Source organism: Podarcis cretensis (assembly GCF_951804945.1).
Source record: "Podarcis cretensis genome assembly, chromosome: 5".
NCBI lineage: Eukaryota > Metazoa > Chordata > Lepidosauria > Squamata > Lacertidae > Podarcis > Podarcis cretensis.
This window is the reverse complement of record NC_137174.1, coordinates 36881753-36906812: the sequence shown is the minus strand read 5'-3', so window position 1 is coordinate 36906812 and position 25060 is coordinate 36881753. Positions and strand designations below refer to the sequence as shown.

The following is a 25060-nucleotide window of genomic DNA, read 5'->3' as shown; positions in this document are numbered from 1 at the left end:
AGAAGTAACTGCTTCGGGTTTTGAACGTGCCTCGGAAGTCAAACAGGAAAGGCGGCTTCTGCAGAGTGTAAGACCCTAAGTCCTAGCTGTTGGCTATTGAATTTCGGTTTTCGAACTTTTCAGAAGTCGAATGGGCTTCTGGAATGGATTACGTTTGAAAACCGAGGTACCACTGTACAGCCATTTCAATTTCATTGGTCTGGTGCTTGAATAACCAATGAGTCAGTGGCTAGAGACCACTGTTGTCTTCAACTCCCTCAGCAGCTCTCACATTGCCTTAAGAGAGGAGGTGGGGAACCTTCGCCCTTCCAGATGTTGCTGAATGACAACTTCCATCAGATTTAGTCATTGGCCATAAATGCAGGTTGATGGGAGTTGGGAGCCCAATGAAACTGGGAATGCCTCACTTTGTGGAAGATTACATTAGACAGAAGACATTATTCCTCTTGAGAATTTGGGATTTCTTCAATTTTGATGAAAACTGCTGTGATTGACACACAGTGAAGCCCCTTGAGAAAAAGAAAAACACATTCCTTCCCCCCCCCCTCTGTATTTTACCCCACTGCCGTTCACTCTTACTACCATCTTCCCCATTCCATCCTCCAAAGTCTAACCATTCTTCCTTGCACATTGCTGCCATTTTAAAATCTGCCTTAAGGTAGATCATCCTCTGCCCCTCTTGAAATCCAAAGTTAATAATAATAATATCTTTATTGTCATTGCCCCCTCTCAGGGACAACAAAATTTACTTGGCTGCTCCATCCACCCAGGTAGGGCACTCCAAAGTTGGTGCTTTTCTAAGGAAAATTTGACTGCATTTATAGCCAAGCTTTCTTTTCAAGACATTATATACGGTGTTCCCAAGAACCAGACCTGCCTAGCTTCTAAAAGGCTGCTGCTACATCATGTGCTTTCAGACCAGGCCCTGGGAACAAAAATGCATTTGCTCTGTCCAAAGGCAGCAAGACAAATCCTATTATGCTTGTATGGTAACATAAAATACAAGTAAAAAGTTTTAAGTAGGGAATCCAGGAGCCATGTTTTAGACACACCCAAAGGCTTATGCATGCAGCGTGTGTTTAACTTTCTTTGAACAGCAGGCACTCATGTCTTATCACAAAACACCTTTTCTGATAGTTTCCATTTTCATAGTGTTTTTGTGAGACTTGCTGTTCAAAAAATAAAGCTCTTAAAAGTCCCCCTTGGGGGAACTGTACTAAGCATGTGGCTTTTGGAGCCCAGTTTTGCTCTGGGACAGCATTTTAATTTGGCACCACTATGTCAACATGCAACTGCTACTTTTGAGATTAACAAGTGGAAAATTAAACACTCACAGACTCTTTTATGATCGCCTCCAGCTGATTTATCAGAACTTTCAGCCTTGCTATTTCATCATCCTTTTGCTCCACAATTTCACTTAGCTCTTGTATGCGCTTGTTCTGAAGAGCCATTTTCTTAAGGAGAAGGTAAACAAGTTTAGGATTAGATGCGACAATGCACTGCAATATGTGGCCATTTGGAAACTCAACATGCAGTGAGGCAAAGTGTAGGCCAGGTCCAGGTGATTTTTCACAGCTTCATAAGCTATGGGTTTAGAGCTCCTCCCTTCTAGCATTGGAAGAAAAAAGGCTTATTGTACATTTAACAGCTGTATTACTACAATGAGGACCAGCAGACATAGCTGACTTTCCATGACAAGCATGAGGTTCTCACGGGGGGAGGGGGGATCAGCAAAAACTATAGTATCACTAGTTTTGTGTTATACCATGCCACCCCTCATAACAGTCCTTTTGTGCTATGCTATGCCCCCTGACAGCCATTTTGTGACTGGTACCCAAAACTCAAAACCAGAATGTCCAGAAAAGTTGGAGACTCCTATTGCAAAGGCAGATGTTAAAGAAATCTAAGCACGCTTACCTGAGTAGCATCTTGAACCACTTTAGCAGATTCACTCAGTTGAGTCTCCTGTTTTGTCAGCTCTGGAATAGAGTGATTAAAAGTTAACATTAAATACATGTCGTGGAAAGAAATGCTCAAATTTGCTTGGGAAATGCATTAGACGTTCTAACCACATTCTGTATTTGATACTGCAAAGTTTGATACTTTAAAGTAGTAGTAGACACAATATATTAAGTAAAAGGCTACTGGGCTTTTGGACTTGCTTCCCTTTAAGAACAGAGCCCTTCCCCGTCTCAATGCCACATCCCAAATTGCTTTTCCATGTAAGTTTACTGTGGTAATGAAAGACTGCTAGCCAAGAAACACAAGGCCAAAGTCCTGCTGGGTGCATGGAACTGGCTGTTTGTTTCTTTAGATCCTAGTCAATACTTTTATTAAGTTTCTTCATCATACCTACCTTCTTTCCTGGCCAAGAGCTCCTCCCGGGTTTGAGATAACGCAGCTGTTACCTCTGCCAACTGCTTTTCAAGACGCTCAATAGTTGTTTGGGGCGCTTCTAAGGCACTAAGCATCCCATACGCTATTTGGGCCTGCTGCTTAATATCAGAGACGTTTTCTTGCAGTGACTCGACCACGCAGGAAAAATCAGCTGGATTTCCCGATTCTCTAGCTTCGGCTCCCTTATTGAACGAAACACACAAAAATAAAGGGGAACAATGAAAATTTGCTCATACAGGCTTATCACCCCTCTTTTGGTTGCCCAACCACTGCCATAGTGTCTTTTCTCTTGACAGATCAAGATGAGCAGATGACAACAAAGGTTGCAAGGTTTTTAGCTGGGGCAATCAGAATAAGGTCCACTATTTGACTGTTGATTCAGGACCCTAAAGTGTGTTTTATATAATTGACTTTTTCTTTCTGTTCTTTGTATATCACATTGTTCTTTTGTCGCTATGGCCGATGGCTGACGCAAACAAAGATTAATTCATTCATTGCTCATACAGGAGCTTCACTGGCCACTAGGAGGCAATATCACACCAGAGGACCACTGGAAAAGTCCTCTGGAGGAAGATGGGGAGAGAGCCAAGAATGGAGGGTCCTTCATGAAGTCTGGTAGACCAGCCAACGCTACACATATACCCCAGCTAATTTGGCATGATGACGACTGACCCTCACGTTAAAGCAGCATTGTATATGGCATCTTCAAGAGTCAGTTCACCACCTAGTACAGGTAACTTGCATCTTACACAAGGGCTTTGTTCAGGGGGTGGCGGGTATATGTAACAACGCATATACTCAAACCACCCCCTTGGAACTGCCCCCGCGTGAGCGATCTCACCTTCCAGAGATGGTGCACTAAACAGGTTTTACCATCCCAACCAGTGGAGAGAGTTTCTAAGCTTTCTCCAATGCTTGCTAGGTTCTGGGAGGCTCTTGTGAGATCTTGCAAGGCTGGTCCAAGTTCTCCAAAGTCCGGGGTAAGCAAGTCTGAGAGCTCAAAAGCTCTTTCCCTGCCAAAGAAACCCTGTGCAAAAAGAGCATTTAAGTTCTCCGCTGGATCTGTGCGATTTCAACCAGCTGGCCTTCAGCCACATAAAGCCGAGTTTGTGCAGGTGAAACTCAGGCAAGTTGCTGTTTAGGACTTCAGTCAGGGTTCTCTTCCAACACTTACATGGAGATGCTGAGGACTGAATTGGGGAACTTCAGCATTCAAAGCAGAAGTTCTACAATTGAGATGTGGTCCTTCTGTATGGCTGCACGTTCTTGTTCTTCCTCAATGCATTCAAAATCAGGGGACCCAGCGGTTAGACTTAGCTAACCTATCTGTTGAAAGGTTTATATTTCAGGTAGAAACTGCATCTCAAGTGTCTTTCAGGTAGCAGAACTATACAGTCTGACTTTGTTGGCACAGCAAGAGCCCTACAACCACATTGGTTTGGTGCCATTTTTACATTAGGACCCCAGTGAGTTTGAGAGCTAAACTTTAGAAATACATCTCTTAAGAGGTTCAAGGTAGAATAAGGTTACTGGCATTCCCAGTCTTATTACGCTGTACCTTTTGAGTCTCTTCTGCTTCTTCTCTGCTATTTGGCAGTGGGATGCATTCCTTCACCAAGTCCTTGTAAATCTGCATGCGCTCCTCGCAGTTGTCCTCCATGATTTCTTGTGTCAGGCCAACAAATGTCCTAAGTTTAACCAGTGACGGAAATGAAATACATGTCAAATGGTTCTCCCAAAGAGAAACCTTCTATACTCCAGAGGAGGATGACAGCAGCAGCAAAAGGCAAAATGTCAGGAAGATGGTAAGCCCCTGGGCTCCTGGGAATCACCAACTGCTGGTGCAGGTCTTAAGACAAAAGAATGGTAGAGGACATAAAGAAAATGACTTGTAAATGGGAGCTGCTTTAAAATATCTGTAGCCAAAACACATCTGGGAATGGAAAGCAGGGAAATGTGGCTTATGGCAAATCCTACACTCTGAATAAGAGCAACAAGAAGATACCTCAGTGCAGCTATTACCTTTTGTGTGCCCTCAGGGAATGGAAGGGCCAGGAGTAGAAGAACCCAAGTCTGCTGCCCAAGAGGGCCTTAAGATTTATGAGCTCTGTATTCCACCACAGTGGAGCAAGATGCACATGGGGGTGTTTTCAACCAGGAACCTTGAAAGCTGACGTGTTTGCACATAAAGAAGCCACACACATTAAGTGTGCCTTGTTCCCTTGGGTATCAGTGCACAGTTCATAGCCAGCTGGCTGCTGGATTGGGCTGTATGTGGATGCATGCCAATCCCGAACATTAAAGCAATGTTGGCAAGCCCTTCGGAAATATAAGATCAGGGAACTTACTTGAAATGGCTGTCCTTTTCTGCAAAATACTGAGCACATTCCTGTGTGACCTCTTCACGGATCTTCAGCTCCATGAGCAGCTTGTCCTTCTTTTCGGCAATCAGCTTGTTTTTCAGATCTTCTATTATAGCAAGCAGCCTCTAAACAGGAGCACCGGGAGCAGAGTCAGCACGTGGAAGGCATGTTTAGGGATTCATTGTCATCGCGCATCGTCATTTTGTTTACGGGGAGCCCCAAAGCCTGTGGCTTCTCACGTTGTGAGACACAAGAAAGGCTGACGTAAAAATGCATTCTAGTGAATCCCTAGGGAGACGTGGAAAACCTAAAATGGTTTATAGAAAGGCAGGAAGTCCTGGAATCAAATTACCAAGTTTGAGAGGCCACCAAATCCCAAGCCTTAACCTGTGGCAACGGTGGAGAACCACCCCATTTGGCTCACGGGGGTATATCAGCCAAGCCACTGTGCCCTGCCCTACACCCAGTCTCAAATAGAACCTTAAGTGTGGGACAGGCCTGGCTCAGTCCAAAGGGCATCTGCAGGTCCCACCTATCATGCCTGCAGCGCCCTTTGCACAGGGCTTCATAACAGCCATCCTGCAAAGCCCCTTACAAAGCACTTTGCAGGAACTGACGGTCTGACTACCGAAACTTTGCAAGCTATGCCTTCACCCACAACTGATTTCAAACCAAGCAGGCAAAAAGGGTATTAGCGTGACATCAGATCATCTGACAGGTGGGCAGCCCTATCCAGCAGACATTTTTCAGTGCATCTTTATTGTTTTCAAACTGGCTGCTATGTTCATTTTAAAAAATGTAAGCAGACTGAAGTATGAAACACCGTAGAGAAGCGGACTGTAAATGCCCCAAATTAACACAGTGGCCCTTATTTTCAAGCATTCCTCCTTTTTGCTGCAACAGATCCACATAGCTATTCCTGTCACAAGGGCATACCTGGTACTTTTCTTTTTCAATGACAATGTCACTGTCTTCATCTCCCACTTGGTCTGGCATTTCTTCCGGCTCAGCCTCTCTGTCAAGTCTGGTTTCTGCCACAGAGTTTACCTCATACATCCCACTGCCCTCTTCTTCTAGCTCTTCCCCCTCCCCCTCCTCTTCATCTTCCATCACATCCTCCAAAGTCCTCTCCCAGAGTACAGTTGCTCTTTTAACGGGTAAACGCACATCTTCTTCAGTGTTCATTTCAGATTCAGCTTTGACAGCCATCTGCTCAAATGACTCTTCTGGGGGAGAATCATTGGAATCTAAGACCATGACCTATTTAGGAAGGAAGCAAAAAACATATGAAAGCCAGTTTGTGACGGTGGTTTTAGCTGCTATTAAAGCTTCCTGCCAAAACAAGCAAAAACAAAACCCTGCTCGTTTTAAGGATTTCCAGAATCCATGCTTTCTTCCAGCACAAACCTATGCCATATAGCTTCTTTATTATGACACAGAAGCAGAGGTGGTGGAGTGGGTCTTGCATGCCATTCAGGTAGTCAAACACCTCCTTGAAGGCCATCCAGCTAGTTCAACACACTGAATGAAATCCACTGAATGAACACCCCAAATAACAGCTGTCTGGCCTCATTCTGAAGACCCCCAACAAGACAGTCCACTGCCCCTCTAGGTCATTAATGTCAAGATGCTAGGTCTCATTTTACAATTAAGATGGGAGCACTGCATTTTATAACCCGGTGACCCTCTCCATCCAGGCAGGAAAGAGACATGATCACAGTTCCAGTAACACACCCTAGGTGAAAGGCACTGGAGGATAATGGTGAAGCACGTGGCCTGGGGAGAGGCCCGAGGGCTAGATGCAGAGGCTAGGTGGGCTGCATTTCCCTCCTATCCCGCTATAGATTGGCAAATCATTAGCTCTGTTGTTTAGCATCATTCATATATGTGGCACCTTACAGGTACATAAGTGAGCTTCTGCCTATCAACTAAAAGCTTCAGGAGTCAACACAATCACCAGACATGGATACCATTTATAAACTTTGAAGAAAGCACACAGGTTGTGGATGTGCCACATAAGTGCAGAAGGATTTGTTTTATATGAATATCACAAGAGTTATTTGCAGTAATTGAGATTATAAGGAAGTCGAGTTGACACTTCAGAATAGGTGTTACAGTGATTTGGAAGGGGGAGGAAGTTTGGTTGTTTACATTTAAAGTTTCCTTGGTTGGTAATATTTGTGTAAGGCCTTCAAATTTTAGAGAAGATGTGTACTTGATTTAAGATACCACTTAATGATCTGCTTAGAGAATAGGAAACACAAGTTAATTTGTATAAGCAGCTGCTGCCAAGGATGCTTCTTCATATATCAGTTCTTGAAAACTTGAGATTCGTTTTTCTCCCCCCAGATGTTACTGTCACTCTTGTAGATTAGTCCCATAATTAACCACATTTTCCCCTTTCCATTCTCTTTCAGGTATTGGTAAGAAAGCAAATGTGTGGCATTTAAATTCCTACACACACACACACACACACACACACACTTTTCTCAGGGATAATAATGTAAAGTGTAAGATGGTCCAAAAGTAGTTAAGAATTTCAGCTAGGACAGGTAACAATCTTGTTTGAATGGACCATTAATATTCCAGTACTAGGACTACATTCCTGTACTTCCTTGTTTGCAAGTAAGTCCTACCAAACTCTGACGTCTGAAACATTCACCTGCCCTTCAAAAGAGCTCTAAGGGCAGAAGCCAGCTAGCTGACCCATAGCCTTTTGCATGTCTCTAACTGCATGGTGACTCCAATAATCTACTTCCAGTTTCATACAAATGTGAACACTTACTTTCTGAGCAATTGCTGAAAACCTGAGCACGTTGAGGGTTTCATCATACGCAGAGGCGCTCTGGCTGACGTTCACTATCATGCACACCTTCCCCTTACCACTGAAGAAGCCTTGAAAGAAGTGAGTCAGCTTGCTTTCCCGAAAGGGGATGTGCTGCTGCAGCCTGAAAATGAAACAAACAAGACAGCTGCAGTTCACTTTTTTGAAGAGTGTTTTCAAGCAGATTTTCTAGGATATGGGGCCAAGCTTCATTTTAAACAGGCATAGCCTGAAAGGCTTTAGGTCCATTCAGGCCTGTTGCTTCTTCACCACAAGCTTCCCAGTTTGTTTGTTTTTAACAAGTTTCTACAGAGATCCAAAAGACAAGGGGGTAAAGGATTATTGTCATTGAGGATGGGTTGTGGGCAGCAGCCTGAAGGAAGCCCCAAACTGAAAACTATAGGAGAAAGTCAGTAGTTGGGACCAAATAACAAGTTAATACCAAAGGGTAGGCCAGAACCAAACAAAAACCAACAAACTGTGAGTACGCCAGAGCTCAGGCAGAGTATGTTGCTCAAGGAAGGCTCAGCCAGAACAGAAAGCCATTGAATACTCCTTCCAGAGCAGAAGAGTGGGTTCTTTGCGGAGAAGGCTGCTACCTGCAGTGGTTCACCACATGGGGCAGCCGCACACAGATTCAGCATCTTACTGGGTACCTCTCACGCTTATGAACATCACCTGTCCTTTCAAAACATTGCAGGTGTTCACTGAGAAACAAGTAGCGGACATGCAGCAAGCTTGGTTTGTACAGTCAGGGAGGTTTTAGCTCGCTTCTTTGATCAAGCAAACTTGGGTAACACAGCACTTTGGGCAGGGGAAAGCTTTTTAAATATATTATAATCGCATTATGGCCCTGTCACTTGCATGTTTTAGTTCAGTTTTGAAAAATCATCATCATCATCTATTATTTTAGCTTGGAAACTGCACTGCCAATTGAGAACTGGTCAAGTATCATGGTTCACCGGACTAGCAAAAGGATGTGCTTGCCCTAAAAATGGAAAGATCTCTTACTCCTATTTAAGGACTGGTTAAAGGATTAAAGGTGACATTTGGAAAGATAAGGCAATTTCTGGCTCTTTAAAGCACTCTGCCTCCTTTTATACCATTTCCCGCTTGTTAGGATTCACATCCTGTAGGGATCATGTCAGGTAGGGGGGGGGGGGTTAAGGACAGGCTGTTAAGCAGTCTAGGTCTCTCTTAAACACCTAAGTTACATGAAAGGTAGCAGAGATCTGCATGAGGAATATGCATACTTCTCTCATTCAAAAGGTGTTTTCCTTCTCTTTACAGAGAGCTGCTAGAAGCCCCCGCCCCCATCCCTTAACATGAAGCGAAACGCTTGCCCAGAACCTACTTTGATTGCTGGCTCATCTTCAGGGCACTGATGCATTTGCCTAGAATGAGCAAGGAAGTGTTAATATTCCCACTCTCTTTCAACCTCTCTCCTTCGTTGTGGGTTCGTGTACAACGCTCTGAGCCAGCGAGGTCGCAAAGGAATAATCTGGAGATAAAGAAAAGGAGTGGGAAATTTAGGTTGCCTGGTCTTACAATTTTAATCGGTAAGAACACATGAAATACAAAACTTACTCATTGACTTGCATCACACGAGTTGCTTCAGGATCAATTTTTAGCATTTTCACAGTGAATATACTGTGGCTGAAAGATCAAAAATACACAGACGTTGCTGCCAGCAATGCTATCTTTAAACATCAGTGAACACGTTGCAGCCTTCTGCCATTTTGAAAATCTTAATAGCTCCTAACCTCGAGGCACTTCTTCCATTCTAGTATATAGTGATAGATTTTAAGATATATTTATACCATTTGGAAGATACATAAACATGCATATTAACTTCTTTTAACATCCCAGATAAGGATTTTAGAATATTGCAGGCCTCTTCACTGCCCTATTCTCCAATGGAGTACAGTAAGTCTGCAACTTACACACATTGTACACATTCAGCTTTATGCACTTGGCCATATTTTTTTTAAGGGAGGTTTCTTGGAAAAAAGACTTTGGCAATCCCACCCACCGTTGCACCCAATGTGTGTTGACCATATGCAGTTTTGGCTTTACGCGTTATCGCCCGGAACGCAAGCCCTGTGTTGTGTGCTTACTGTAAGGTAAAGGTAAAGGTACCCCTGCTCGTATGGGCCAGTCTTGACAGACTCTGGGGTTGTGCGCCCATCTCACTTAAGAGGCCAGGGGCCAGCGCTGTCCGGAGACACTTCCGGGTCACGTGGCCAGCGTGACATCGCTTCTCTGGCCAGAGCCAGAGCCGCACACGGAAACGCCGTTTACCTTCCCGCTAGTAAGCGGTCCCTATTTATCTACTTGCACCCGGAGGTGCTTTCGAACTGCTAGGTTGGCAGGCACTGGGAGCACCCCGCTGCAGGGATTCGAACCGCCGACCTTTCGATTGGCAAGTCCTAGGTGCTGAGGCTTTAACCCACAGCGCCACCTGCGTCCCGTAAGTGCTTACTGTACTTAACATTAAAAATCACATTGGATCTCCAAGGAATCACCTACCCATTACTATTTATTAAATCACAGAAAACTTCACATAATTAAAAGCCCCAAAGTTCAGCACAAGATACAAGCATGTGGGTGATTGTTTCAAGAAACACATCTGAGCAAGAACGGTGTAGGGATCCTTAGGTACTGGGAATTACTTTAACAAGTCTGTGTTGCATAAACTTGCAAGTAAAAGCTGAAAGTGAACCATTATGCTACTACACATTGAACATATCCTAATTTTACTATCGGCCTCTTACCTTCTACTGGAATTGGCATTCAGTTTTGTGGAAGCAAAACTCTGATGTTTCAGGCCTAGTTGCATGAGCTTAAAAGCTTCTTTGAAATTTGAAACCTGAATCCATTGTAGATCTTCAAGAAATAGAAATGGTTCATTATTCACCACTGAACAAGAATTAAAGCAAGAAATTAAGGGAAATAAGAATGTGAGTTAGGAGCATTACACTGAATTAAAAGCTAGTTTGCACACAGCCTGGGCACTGAATAAGCAGGACACCTTAAGGCTACTGAAACTGGTTACCAAAGATTTAAGATATTTGTCACCTTTAACATATGAACAGCCTTTTACATCCTGTGACAGACGCAACACCTTCCTTCTTCTATCATTGGACACTGGGAGCAGCAGGTCGTAAATGCACTCATTATAAATTTCACAGAACGAAACCCAGATGGAGAATTTTGCACCTCTCCCTTCATCCACATTAGATTGTTCAGCTTCTTTCGCTAGTTCATCCAACTCTGTTGGAACAATGGAGTGGCATTAACATTTTGCTGAAGTGAGTCCATCTCAATGTGATTTAAAACAGGCTGCTTCAATAGCACTGAACATTGTTCAGACAGCATTGTTATTTGCAGCACAAGATCCAAGGTTGGAAAATGACAGCTTTTCAAAGTATCAGAGGAAGTCTCATTTCAGCATTACTTACTGGCAATAGTGCACGCTGAATTTATGGAGCCTAATTTTGGCTTTCGGATACGTAACTTACCATCAGAATTATCAGCAATTCCACTGCGATTCCCATTAACGACACTTGAATAATCAACCTGAAAATTAAGACAGAAACAAAATATGGGTTATCCTAGATGTTCTACTGATACTATCATCTATCATATTTTCTATGGCAGGACTGGAAAATTAGGATGTGCTAATGGATCATTGCAATGAAATTGCCATTTCTATGGTAACCATAGCAAGCCTTACCACGCATACCTATACGAGTCTGCTGCTGCTGCTGCTGCTGCTGCTGCTGCAACAGCAGCATTGTATGGCACTTTAAGGGCCGAAGGAATAAGCATTCATGGGCCAGAACCCACTTTGTGTAGCTCACAAAGTAATCTGGATATGTTAACAATTCAGAAGTCAGTGGAAGAACATTTCAATCTCCATGGAAATACCACAATTCCACAGCTCCTCCAGAAAAGTTCAAACATGAGGCTGCTGAGTTTATGCTCTGCATAGCAATGGAAACACCTACAGCTATTTCTTGTATTTTTTTGCCTTTGGATCATCAAGTTTTCTTCCTCCTCTCATGCACCTGATGAAGCAGATTCCAACTCATGCCACAATTTCCATAACAAGACGGTATTCGTACCAGAGCATACTTAGCACTTGAGAAGGTACGATGGCTCAGTGGGACAGCATCGGCTTTGCAAATGCAGGTTCAGTCGCCAGCAGGGATGGGGATTTCCTCTGCCTGGACCCCTGGAGAGCTGCTGCCAGTCAGTGTAGACAATACTGAGCTAGCTAGACCAATGATATAAGGCAGCTTCCTTTGTTCCTGTTTTTTTGATAACCGTTGCATGCTGGTCAGGCAATATTTTTTTAAAAAAAAAGTTTGAACAATGGCATAGGAAGGAAGCATGGACAGTACAGGGATGGACCTCTGTGACGAAGCAATGTTACATTAGCTGGAACTCAACATGGTGCCCTCCATAAGTTGTTGGCCGCCAGGTCCAATCAGCCCCAGACAACATGGCCTATGGCAGTTGTTTTCAAAGGGTGTGGCAGGAGAGGATGGCAAATGTGGGAAGATTCAAGGACACCCAAAGAAACATTTAATCATTTGAGTGTAGTATAGTACCCATCTATCTATGTGTAGAATATGGATAAATATATTTTCAAAACGAGAGCATCAAGTGATATTGAGGACAATGCTAGCTGTGATCCAGAATCACCATTCGAACAGAGCGCTGGAGAATAGCATTGGCTACTCTTCTACAGTTCTCCATGACATAATATTGTGAACAGGCATTTTCAACTCTGACAAATATGGAAGATCAGAAAAGAGAAAGACTTATTTGCATTGATGAGATGAGAGTTTGTTTGCCTCAAACTGGACCTAATATAAATGAGATTTCCTGGCAAAAGCAAGCTCACACCTCTCATTGAGTTTGTACATATGTAAGAGGCTCATTTATATTTTGTGAATGATTGATGTTCTTATGCAGCTGCATTGTTTTATACTTTCTGGGTGCCCCATGATCATATTATAAAGTAGCCGCTTTTTATTATATAAATCACGTAATGGTAGGAGTCGTTTCTTTTCGTTTTCCAAGTTCCAATGTAATTTTATCAATAAATAATTATGTGTAGCACAAACAAATTTGAGGCCTATTGTGTTTAAAAAAAAATGTTGTGGGGCTGTGCTACAATCCCATCTCCAACAATAAGCTCTTTCTTCCTCCCCCCACCCCCGCTGGTAGGATTCCCCTGGCAGTTCCCCGACCCCCCCCCCCAGTTAGTGTCAAAGAGTGGTACGCACTTAGGCTGGAATTCAAAATGACACTATTAGAAATGTCTCATCTGTGCAAGCATCCCAGCTTGACAGGCAGAACAATCTCCCCTCCCACCAAGCACTGTACCAGGATTCTCCCGACCCCCATAAGGCAATTTCAAGTGGCCATGGGGGGGATGAGAAGGCGATGGGAGCCCCACTGCGCTAAGATTCTGCCGATAGGTTTCATTAAGTGAATCCTGTCAATGGGGTCCTAATCATGGTGAAGCAACCTTCAAAGGGAAGTGCCCATGCATGTACAACTAGCATAGCAACGTCAGGATGAGGCCAGCTCCTGCTTCCGCCTCTGCAAAATTCAATGGACACACCTGCTTGCCCTTTATATTCTGTACAAACAGCTTTGATAATTACATAATATGTGGTGCCCATGTGGTTTTTATTATGCCACTCTCTACTACTGGTATCACATTGACAATATACTTTGTTGCAATATAGACTATTTATTATGGCACCTCGGATATGATTTGTCACTGAAAGGCAGGGATTTTTTTTTCTCTTTATGTATTTAACATGGTCAAATCACCTTTTATTCTTGAACTGAGATTCTACAAAACTGAACAGAAATGTATGAAGATACGTCAAACTGCAGAAAAGGTAAAGGCAGAAGCACAGCAGATTCTCTGGCATTTTGGACAATCACAGCACGCACATGGGTTGCAGCTAATGTGAATCCTACTCAGAGTTGACTCACCAAATGAATGGACATGGCCAAGTGGTCCATTAATCTCAATGAGTCTCTGCCAAATAGGTAAGAATTCCCACAGCCAAAAAAACCATCACACCAACATGGAAAACTCTGGTCAGAGCATAGTGAATTTTTGTAATATGTGTATATGTATAAAGGTAAAGGTAAAGGTACCCCTGCCCGTACGGGCCAGTCTTGACAGACTCTGGGGTTGTGCGCCCATCTCACTTAAGAGGCCGGGGGCCAGCGCTGTCCGGAGACACTTCCGGGTCACGTGGCCAGCGTGACATCGCTGCTCTGGCCAGAGCCAGAGCCGCACACGGAAACGCCGTTTACCTTCCCGCTGGTAAGCGGTCCCTATTTATCTACTTGCACCCGGAGGTGCTTTCGAACTGCTAGGTTGGCAGGCGCTGGGACCGAGCAGCGGGAGCGCACCCCGCCGCAGGGATTCGAACCGCCGACCTTTCGATCGGCAAGCCCTAGGCGCTGAGGCTTTAACCCACAGCGCCACCTGCGTCCCTGTGTATATGTATACATACATACAAAAACACACACATACACAACCATTTTCAGTTTCTTTACAAATGGCTGTTATTAAAATTTATCATAATTCTAAATCTGTCCAACTGATTTAGTGGGGCTTAAATCCCTAGTAAGTATTCAGGATTGCATTCTAAATTGACACACCTCTTTTATAAGACGGAGAAGTGAGCATTTGACAGACATTTCTTCTCTGATTTCTTCTTTAGTCAGCCTTCTGTGTTCTCGGCAACGATGGGGTTTGAGATCCATCTCTGAATACAGTTTGCCTTGGATGCGCTTAAACAACATCTCCAGCGCCCTTGGGAGAATGCCACCATCTTCATTAGTACCTGTCATAAGGACGATTTGACAGAACTTTGAACACTCTTTTGGAGCAGAATCAGGAAAAGGGGGCAAGGAGGCAACATGAACTGTATACATGTGGAATTAGAGCTACCCTTGGAGTAAGCACAAGGTGATTGAATCAGCATTCCAATAAAAATATATTCAACCCCCATTTTGGAAAGCAACATTTAAACCACACTGAATACGCTTTACCCCTACTCACCGAAGTCAAGTATTTCATTTCAAATACTTTTGGCTATTGGAAAAGTTTGAAATATTTATACAGAGCATAAAATTATCACAGTATGCGCTTTCAGTTTTCTTTACTAAAACAGAAATGCTAAAACAGATCAAGTCAATTGAATGTAGTAATCCCTCCCCCACCCTTGGAAAACCCATATAGGCGGTCAACTAGAAATCCATTTGTGCTGTTCATACTTAGATCTATTCCATTCACTCATATTTCAGGGGGCAGGGATCGGAACAACCCTTTAAAGCAAGGGTAGGCAACCTAAGGCTCGTGGGCCGGATGCAACCCAATCACCTTCTCAATCCGGCCTGAGGACGGTCTGTGAATCAGTGTTTTTACATGAGTAGAATGTGTGCTTTTATTTGAAATGCATCTCTGGGTTATTTGTGGGGTGTAGGAATTCGTTCCTTTTCCCCCCAAAATATAGTCTGGCCCACCACATGGTCTGAGGGACGGTGGACCAGCCCACAGCTGAAAAAGGTTGCTGACCCCTGCTTTAGAGTACCTAGAGGGCCCATCAGATGTCAAAGAAATAAACAACTGTCTGACATTTAGAAGACATCTGAAGGCATCCTTTTTTAGGGAAGTTTTTAATGTTTGATGTTTTATTGTATTTTTAATATTATGTTGGAAGCAGCCTAGAGTGGCTGGGGAAACCCAGCCAGATGGGTGGGGTATAAATAATAAATTATTATTACTATTACTACTACTACTACTACTACTACTACTACTACACGGGGTTACAAAACCAGTTTCCTATGTTCCAATTCAAAATGCATTTTTTAAAACATCATATTATACACATATTCCAAATAAAAATAAGTAGTTCAGAGAGTTGAAATAACTATAGCACACAGTTTGATGACACAGAGCATACACAAGTAACACGGAACTCAAGTTAACATTTTGTCCAGAGAAATATGGATGCTCAGTAGTACCTTTGTATGTATATGTTTTCCCAGCATTTGTAACACCATAGGTAAATACAAGGCGACTGTGTCCCTTCAGGAAGTCTTGCACTGGCTGCTTCACAGTCCCTTCAAAGAGTTCTTCCTGGGTTGTTTCAGGGCCAAATACCTAAAAAGTTAATAAGAAGATATTTTATGGCTTTCCATACTGAAATTCCAGACAATTTCTTTCAAGACTATATTTTATTAAGCTTTTCAAATCAGTGAGAAGTATTCAAGCATTATTATGTGCAAAGTTTCCATACTAAGGGTTATGAGTCGCCAATAGCCCTTTACACTTTATTTACCTGTGAAAAAGTAAATTTCTGCACCAATTGCTGCAAGTTTTTTTCACTAAGCCGGAATACCTTGGAAGACTTGGGAGCTTTTAATATAACACTTGATGCGTCAAGAACAGAAATACAATTCTGTAAGAAAGGGGAGATAGATAATAGATATTTTTAGTTCAGCAGATGGCATTCTTAAACAAATTTTGCTTTTAGAATTTATTTTTAAATCACACCTGAGAATCACCTTCCTTTTCTGACTGCATCAACGGTCTAATGCGCAGGCAAACATGAATGCGTTCTCTGGATTCCAAGCTCTCTCTCTACAGAGGGAAAGAGTAAAACCACAGTGCTGTCCAACAATATTGCCATATACTCAAGGCTCTTGGTTTTATGAGCCTTTAATCTCAATAGACTATACACAGCTAAGTTATTCTACATGGGGAACAACTTCCGACACAGAAGCTCGACTACAAACTGTTTAATTCCATGAGCAACTGAGTATTCCAAGACATCACATCCACCTCAGCCATTTCTGCGTGGATCACTTTCACAAGTACAGTACAATAGACATTGCCATTATCACTTGGAGTCGTCCAATTCCCTTACCTGGCTTATATCAGAGATTGATGATAAATCACTATAGAGATTCTTCCTAATGTCACTAACATCCACAGGGATAATTCTTGGGGACAATTCAACAGCAGAAATAAAGGATGGTCTAAGCATTGATGGCTTATCCAAATTAGACTCCATCCTATTAAAGAAGACAAAGCGGGGGGGGGGGGGAGAGTTGCTTGAATGGAACATCCAATAACATGAAATTTGGACCTCTACACAAATTTCTTCATCATGTGAACTCATATGTCAGATTGTAAGTATTAATCAGATTTTAGAGTTGCCTTGTCCTGTTTGTCTGAACTTTCCTTGCAGAAAAGGAGAGGAGAGTGAAAAAATGGGCACAGCTACAGTACAGTTTAACAGAGTCATCATCAACCTGGTGCCCATCAGATGTTTCGGAGTACAACTACTTGAAGTGCTGGCTATTCCCAAGGTTGTCAGGACTTGTAATCCAAACATCTGGTGGACAGTGGACACCATATTGAGAAGGCCAATTTAGTGCCATAGTCCTTCAAGTGTCTTGTTGTTGTTTTTACACAAAAAGTAACCCAAATAAACTTACAAAAGAGTGCAAAGTTAAAAAGTACTATGTACAGTGGTGCCTCGCAAGACGAAATTAATTCGTTCTGCGAGTTGCTTCGTCTTGCGATTTTTTCGTCTTGCGGAGCGCGGATTCCCCGGGTATTAATGGCTTTAAGAAAAAGGAAGCAAACCCACAAGACGTTTTCGTCTTGCGAAGCAACCCCATAGGGAAATTCGTCTTGCGAAGCACCTCGAAAAACGGAAAACCCTTTTGTCTAGTGAGTTTTTCGTCTTGCGAGGCATTCGTCTTGCGAGGCATTCGTCTTGCGGGGCACCACTGTAAAGGTAAAGGTACCCCTGCCCATTCGGGCCAGTCTTGCCAGACTCTAGGGTTGTGTGCTCATCTCACTCTATAGGCCGGGAGCCAGCGCTGTCCCCGCAGACACTTCCAGGTCACATGGCCAGCGTGTCAAGCTGCATCTGGCGAGCCAGCGCAGCACACGGAACGCCGTTTACCTTCCCGCTGGTAAGCGGTCCCTATTTATCTACTTGCACCCGGGGGTGCTTTCAAACTGCTAGGTTGGCAGGCGCTGGGACCGAACGACGGGAGCGCACCCCGCCGTGGGGATTCGAACCGCCAACCATGCCATCGGCAAGTCCTAGGCGCTGAGGTTTTACCCACAGCGCCACCCGCGTCCCGAAAAAAAGTACTATGAAACCAAAACAAATTAAAAACCGAAAAACACACCCGTAATATAAAAGGCAGGCTTAACACATCCCAACCTCTGAAAAGAGGTAACAAGTATTTAAAACACTACAAATTAAGGACCAAAAGCCTAGATAAAGAAACATGGTCAAGTTTCAGGTACGATGGCCCAGCAACGATGCTGATATTCCACAAATGTGCAGCTGTAGCAAAACACTGAGCGCATCCTATGCCATACCTCCGATTTACATGTATTTAAAGTGACCTACAGACTTAGAGTGAAAATACAGATTTAGCATGTTAGCAGGGGCTCCTGTGGGTCAGATGCACAGCCACTATCGCCTGAATAAACTGTACTTTTAATAAACCAGACATGATCATTCTATTCCTCAAGTGGCTTTTGATATGTAAGGAGTGCTTTAAAAAACAACAACACGGCACTGTGGGTTTGTTTTCCTCCCCAATTGTCCTGTGAATTTGCTTCAGGAAAATGAAAGCTGTTTTTCTCCCCCATGGCTTCAAAATTTCATCTCTAGTAAAGTCTGGCGTGCTTCTTTCTTTCTTTCTTTCTTTTTTTGCACTACCAAGATTCGGATTCAAAGCGCAGGTGCGTTATTTCAAAAACATAAGATATAATGCAACGATGCCTGCAACGACAGGCTTGCTACCAGCTCAGCTTTGGTTTTGATAATAAAGTATGCCGGGACTCCGGACCCGAATGCAGACCGAACGGGGCAAAGGCAGAGCCACCATTTATCTACTTACTTTTAAAACGACATACAATCGGGTGCGAGAACCAGCTGGTCTCCCGCAACGAAACAGAAGAAATCAATCCTATCCCAGGGACGGCGCCCCAGCCAACGGCACCCCTTCTCGCCCCGTTAAGCGCACAACCGCCCCTAAAAGCGGCAACGGCCTCGCCGCCCCAGCTAAAGAAGCTCACCTGCGCTCTTTTTCAAACCTCGCCGCCGAGGCTCATGGGAGCCAACCGCCCGCGTCGACGAGCACGCTGGGAAATGTAGTCGCGGAGGCCTGGCAGCGTCCCGCCGCTTCTCTGTATAAGGAGCCCGTTGGGCGCGGCGAAAGACTACGAATCCCAAGAGGCTCCGCGTCCATCCGGGAACTAAGGAAGGATTGTTGACGGTAGGGGTGGCAGCTTCGCCTGGGTGTCTCTCGGAAGGCAGGAGACGCGGAAAGCGGTGGGGTGCGAACGCGCACGTGGGAACAGCGGCTGGCTTAGCTCAGGGCAGCAGGCAGGGCTTCGTTTGGAACCAGGGTTTGGGGCTCGGGCTCGTTCTTGGGCTCCGTGCGCTCTCAAGTCCGATATAAATAAAGGGAAGCGGAGAAATGCCTCTGCCAAGCTGGTTACCCTCCTGGTGTTTCCTGGACCACGAAACCGCGGCCCGAATACGTGGAGTATTTGTAGTCCCAAATACAGTGGTACCTTGGGTTAAGTACTTAATTCGTTCCGGAGGTCCGTTCTTAACCTGAAGCTGTTCTTAACCTGAAGCACCACTTTAGCAAATGGGGCCTCCTGCTTCCGCCGCGCCTCCGGAGCCCGATTTCTGTTCTCATCCTGAAGCAAAGTTCTTAACCTGAAGCACTATTTTTGGGTTAGCGGAGTCTGTAACCTGAAGCGTATGTGACCCGAGGTACCACTGCACGTGAAGGCCTCCTGCTGCATGTCTGAACGGCAGAAGGCCTCCTCAGTGGGAGCGCCCGCCCTGTGGAACGCCCTCCCATCAGATGTCAAGGAAATACACAACTATCTGACGATTTCTGAAGGCCTGCCTTCAGGGAAGTTTTTAATGTTTGATATTTTATCGTGTTTTTAATATTCTGTTAGGAGCTGCCCAGAGTGGCTGGGGAAACCCAGCCATCTGGGCGGGATATGCATAATAAATTATTATTATTGTTGCTGTTGTTGTTATCATTTTGTTGCTCGGAGGATCATTATTTGTTAAGATGCCTGACGCGAGTCAAGTTAGAAGGCTTCAGAGTTTCGTTCTGAACACTTAGTTGAGCCGAGAGTTTGATTCAGGCGTAAGGGATTGGTTAATGAATGGTAAGGTATGGAGACAATCCAGCTCGAACATGCCCTGGTGTGTTTTTTGCTTCTCTCCCCTGGGATCTTTGACCTGCCTATTAACTTACTACTCTTGGAATTGTCTTTTTTAATGGGGGGGACGGGACAGGGTAGGGGCGAGAAAGGCAGAATTTAAACTAGTTGGTTGATCTGAAGGTTTTTCTATTGCAGAAGAGCAGTACAATAACGAGCATTAAATTAAGCACTCATTTCCATGCGACTTAACAATTTTCACTTGTGTATTTTAGAGTAACAACAGATCATTGAACGTATCATGCACTATATATTGAAAAACAGGCCTTTTATAAGCTCCCTTTTTGAGTTAACATGCATTAGAAACAAATCATTTCGCCAGGAAATCCTCCTTACAACTTCTCTCTCCCAAAAGAACCTCAAATATTTCTCTGCAGTAGGAGGATAGGGAAAACTTTACAATTGTCTTTTCACTTGCAAATATTCCCTGCAAATCCAGTCTGGCAAGATTCTTTTTTTTAAAAAAAAATCATTAGTTTTGAATTACAATCCAATAATAGCCTCATTATAACAATACCAATTTATAATACAATTATTAATACCAATCGTTCAAATACCGAATTATATGATTTAGATAAAGTGGCCTCCCACATTCTAGATTTGGTGAATTGATTATTTACTTTATTTCTGCATTCCACGCCAAATGATTTTAATACTTGACTGTGCTCTCATGATTCAGATTTTCTTTAAAAAAAAATATGTGTGTAAGATACCTATGAGTTAACCTCAAATTAATTTTTAAAGATTTTTTGGTACAAAATTGGGCACAGGAGAATTTTTTGAAATTTCTGCATCAGTTTAGAAAAAACCTCCTGTTTCGCTTACTTTTCAACCGACTGGGCTTATTTTGGTATCAAAATTAAGCTAATTGTGGTCTCTTTCAAAATAAGGTATGAAGTGCGACAGAAAAGGGTCACTGACCACTCAAAAGTAAATTTTTGTCATTTCATTCCCGGTAGGTTCCATAAGCCGTAGCGCGCAAACCACAACTATCACGTGTATCATACTTTTGTTGTAGAATGGGCTAACCATGTACTTGTTATGTTTTAAAAATAAGTAGGTTGTTTTGTGTAGTTATAAAATAAGTTAATTTTGAAATAATTTTTTTGGGGTCACTTTTTTGTACAGGTTTAAGGTCTCTTTGAGCCTGAAATAACTCACACATTCGTGCAAATAGCTAAAATTGTACCCTCTTATGTTACAATGTCAACAGGGTAACAATTTTCAAAGTCTTTCTATAGGAGCTTGCACATCATTGTTCTGTGTCTCTGTTGCCTCCTTCAAAGAGGGGAGGGAACTCTGTTGCAACAGAAAAATAAGGACCTGCCTTGCTTTTCACTGCATCCTGCCTCCATTCATCTCTGTCTAATCATGGACTTGGGCAACAGAAGTAAACCCCCTTAGTTTCTATAACATTACTAAGGATTATGGGTGTGAAAAGGTTAACCAATGTGGCTTATAACTTGCAAACATGGAGCTAGGCTCTGTGAAGTAATAGTTTAGCAGCTGTAATCTGGTTATCTAAGGATACAAAATAAGAGTTTTGCAACTGGTTAGGAAGCTGCAACTTTGGGTGCACAACAGCTACATGCTGATTGCTTTTGGGGGGAAACTAATGTTGCTTTACAGATTAGGGTAATTTATTTAGGATCTTATCAAATGGTACTGACGTGAGCCTAATGGCCACCAGCCAACAAAAGCTATTGATGCTCATTTAAGCAAACTTCCTTCAGTAGTTATTTTGCCTTAAAGTAACATTTTTATCTTTTATAGTTAAACAAAACCCCAGAATGGGTGGAGTCACAAAGTGGCTTACAAACAATAAATAACAATAACTTAATAGAACATTACAACATAAATAGTGTAGCATAATTAACAAATCATCTATAAAACAATTACAAAGCATCAGTAAAATAGCACTGATATAACATTCATTCTGTTTGCAAAGGTGGTGTCCCCTGTGTAATCTAATATTAAAAGGAATTGACCCCAAGTACCACCAATTGATCACATTTGCTAATATGTTTTGCTGGGTTTTATACACGTCTTTTTGAGAAGTCACTCCCAGGGAGTTCAGAAGAACTTGTTCCCAGGTAAGTGGGTGTAGGACTAATGCCTTACACCATCCTATAAGGTGAAGTGATTAAAGGTCATTATGCAGCATTTTTTTTTCCAGTGTGGGAGGAACCCTAATAAAATATTTCATTAATGTTACTCAATCTAGAACCTTTGCTGGTTTCTTTGTTGACACTACATATTCACATGGGTAAGTTGGCTATTTCCCCCATGCCATGATTCTACCATGAGGGTTAGCGAAGCTACTTTCTTCAACTAGCAGATTGGACAACAATACATCATCTGTCTCACCTCAAAAAAGAAAAGGAGGAAGGAAATATTATAAGCATGAGTGTGTCTTATAAATACCACCAACTTCCCTTGACTTCCCCATTTGGGGCCCTAAAAGTATCAATCTCTAACCCTAGGGTGAGGTAATAATAGGAATCCTCACCGGTACCTAGGATTTGGTATTATCATGCATTGTAATATATGGCTCTACTGTTTAGATGTATTTATGCTATAAACTGAGGCTCCAGTACTTTGGCCACCTCATGAGAAGAGAAGACTCCCTGGAAAAGACCCTGATGTTGGGAAAGATTGAGGGCACAAGGAGAAGGGGACGACAGAGGACGAGATGGTTGGACAGTGTTCTCGAAGCTACCAACATGAGTCTGACCAAACTGCGGGAGACAGTGGAAGACAGGAGTGCCTGGCATGCTCTGGTCCATGGGGTCACAAAGAGTTGGACACGACTAAATGACCAAACAACAACAACATGCTATAAACATTTTGGACTATTATTTGTTTCTGGTAACAACAGTCTAAAATAAAAAGAATTTGGGCATTGTTAATCACCAACCTGACCAAACCTTAGAAGCCATGATGAATATAGGCCAGCTTCATCACAGTTACTATAAAATTAGAGGTGATGACTGGCTGACTCATACTGTCAGGGAATTAATTAAAAAGAAGCAACTCTAAAGCTGGTTGCTGTTGATTTTGTTTACCCCGCCACCCTGAATAATACATTGAGGTGGCTGTTGCTAGCATCTTGGTGATAATGCAAATTGGGACCCTGATCTTTTCAGTTTCAGCTGTTCCTGAACAGAGATATTTTGCCACAGTGATCTGTGCAGTAGTAACCTCCTGAGTAGATTAGTCCAACTCACTTCTGTCCTTAAGCAACTGCAGCTGGTGAAAAATGCAGCAGCCAGACTCTTGATGGGCATATCTATGAGAGATCAAATAATACTGGCTCTCAAAAGACCTGCACTTGCTGCCTGTTGGTCACTGGGCCTAGATCAAAGTTTAGGAAGCCCTAAATAACTTAGGAGGCTAGTGTATGTAGGAAGCCTTTATCTCATATAGCTCTGTCCAAGCCTTGATATCAGCTGGGGAGCCTCTTCTGGCAGTGTCCTCACGGACAGAAGTCTGGGCATTCAGTTACAAATGGTTCTTCCTCCTGAGCTTCATCGGCAGCTGCTTTGTCATTTGGTGTCAGCGGAAGACCTGCTGTGCAAGGGCAGCATGGCCAGGCTACTGGTAATATTTAAATGTAGATTGGTGACCATGATTTCTCCTCGCATCTTAACTATTCTCTTTACAGTGGTACCTCAGGTTAAGTACTTAATTCGTTCCAGAGGTCCGTACTTAACCTGAAACTGTTCTTAACCTGAAGCACCACTTTAGCTAATGGGGCCTCCTGCTGCCGCCGCACCGCCGGAGCACAATTTCTGTTCTCATCCTGAAGCAAAGTTCTTAACCTGAAGCACTATTTCTGGGTTAGCGGAGTCTGTAACCTGAAGCGTATGTAACCGGAAGCGTATGCAACCCGAGGTACCACTGTACTAGTTATTGTAATTTAAATTCTTGTAAACTGCCCCAGGATCACTTGTGCTGAACAGGATATAAATTCTATATATAAATAAAAGTTCTTCCCTGGAAAAAGAACCTTATCCTCACCAGGTTAGGAAAGGATGGAAGCTGTCAAACCAATATCCCTCCTCAAATGTGGGAGGAGAGGGGGCAAATCCTGTGGCACTGGTGCTACTCCTTGCGCTGGCACAAGTATTTAGTTGACTACTGCCCTTCTATGCTGATGGGGAGCTTACAGCCATGGTCATATTTCATTCATGGAGTGAGTGTAACCAGGTGGATTTAATTACCAGCCCACCCCTATTGACAAATGGCTGCTTAGATGCTGACTCACATATTTGGATGGAATAAATGCAGATGTTGCAAGGAGCAGTGTTGACTGTGAGTAGATGTAGATGTTCAACAGCACAGGGGATGTGCAACATTGCTCACCATGGAAGCAACTGATGCAATGAGAAGACAACTGCTGACATAAATGGGGTATTTCTCATTACAAGAAGTTTCTTCATCATCCTGTGGACTCTGTCTAGTTGGCAGGCTAAAAATCAAACAAGTGATGACGCAGAAGAAGATCGTCTTTACTCCTGGAAATCAAGGACTGCAAACAGTAGGCATTTTCAGAACAGTCCAACTGGGATCTTTGGTGATTTAAAAGCCAAATTACATTGCACTACACGTGAATGTTCACAAAGACAAAAAAGGGGCAATTTTTAAAATATATTTTTTATTGGTTTTAGAAATACAAAGTACAAATAAGCACAAACTAGTAAAAACTAGAATCTGTATAAGAAGATTCTCTGAATCTTGAGACTTCCCCCCCACCCCCTCCATGGAGTCTTATTTTAAACATCTACAACTGCATATTCATCCGTACTCCAATTTCTTTATCAAACCGTATTGCTCATAGTAGGGGGTTTCACTACAACTGAGTCAAAATCCTGCTCTTGTTTCCATCTGCTTACAATAACTTATAATTTTTTCCCATTCTTTTATAAATATTTTATCCTCTTCTGAGTTTTCCAGTCAGCTTTGCCATGTCGGCATAGTCCATCAGTTTGGTTTGCCATTCTTCTCTGGTAGGGACTTTGTCTTCTTTCCAACTCTGGGCTAATAACATCCGGGCGGCAGTTGTTCCATACGTAAAAAGTCTTTTCTGCTCCTTTGGTATGTTGGTACCTGTAATTACTAATTTTAAAAAAGCTTCTGGTT

General features: G+C 43.0%; 1 protein-coding gene and 1 long non-coding RNA gene across 3 annotated transcripts in view; both read right to left on the bottom strand.

The window, feature by feature from the left end:
- KIF20B (kinesin family member 20B) overlaps positions 1 to 18876 on the bottom strand; it is a 42052-nt gene extending 23176 nt beyond the window's left edge. Inside the window, exons 1-18 of one of the 2 annotated variants that reach the window (XM_079976212.1) lie at positions 18743 to 18876; positions 16560 to 16707; positions 16187 to 16273; positions 15972 to 16091; positions 15655 to 15793; positions 14287 to 14471; positions 11106 to 11163; positions 10663 to 10857; positions 10359 to 10470; positions 9172 to 9240; positions 8939 to 9085; positions 7546 to 7708; positions 5697 to 6020; positions 4746 to 4885; positions 3956 to 4085; positions 2357 to 2579; positions 1918 to 1979; positions 1335 to 1454 (exon numbers count right to left, since the gene is read on the bottom strand). In XM_079976212.1, coding sequence (XP_079832338.1) covers positions 1335 to 1454; positions 1918 to 1979; positions 2357 to 2579; positions 3956 to 4085; positions 4746 to 4885; positions 5697 to 6020; positions 7546 to 7708; positions 8939 to 9085; positions 9172 to 9240; positions 10359 to 10470; positions 10663 to 10857; positions 11106 to 11163; positions 14287 to 14471; positions 15655 to 15793; positions 15972 to 16091; positions 16187 to 16273; positions 16560 to 16706 — 2421 coding nt within the window. In that variant the 5' untranslated portion in view covers position 16707; positions 18743 to 18876. The other variant, XM_079976211.1, reaches the window with a different exon arrangement.
- A 1105-nt stretch (positions 18877 to 19981) lies between these two features.
- LOC307216029 lies at positions 19982 to 24664 on the bottom strand. The gene is made up of 2 exons (XR_013838890.1): positions 23939 to 24664; positions 19982 to 20369 (listed from the first exon to the last, which is right to left on the bottom strand). It is a non-coding gene; the product is annotated as an uncharacterized lncRNA (long non-coding RNA).
- Between the last annotated feature and the right edge of the window lie 396 nt (positions 24665 to 25060).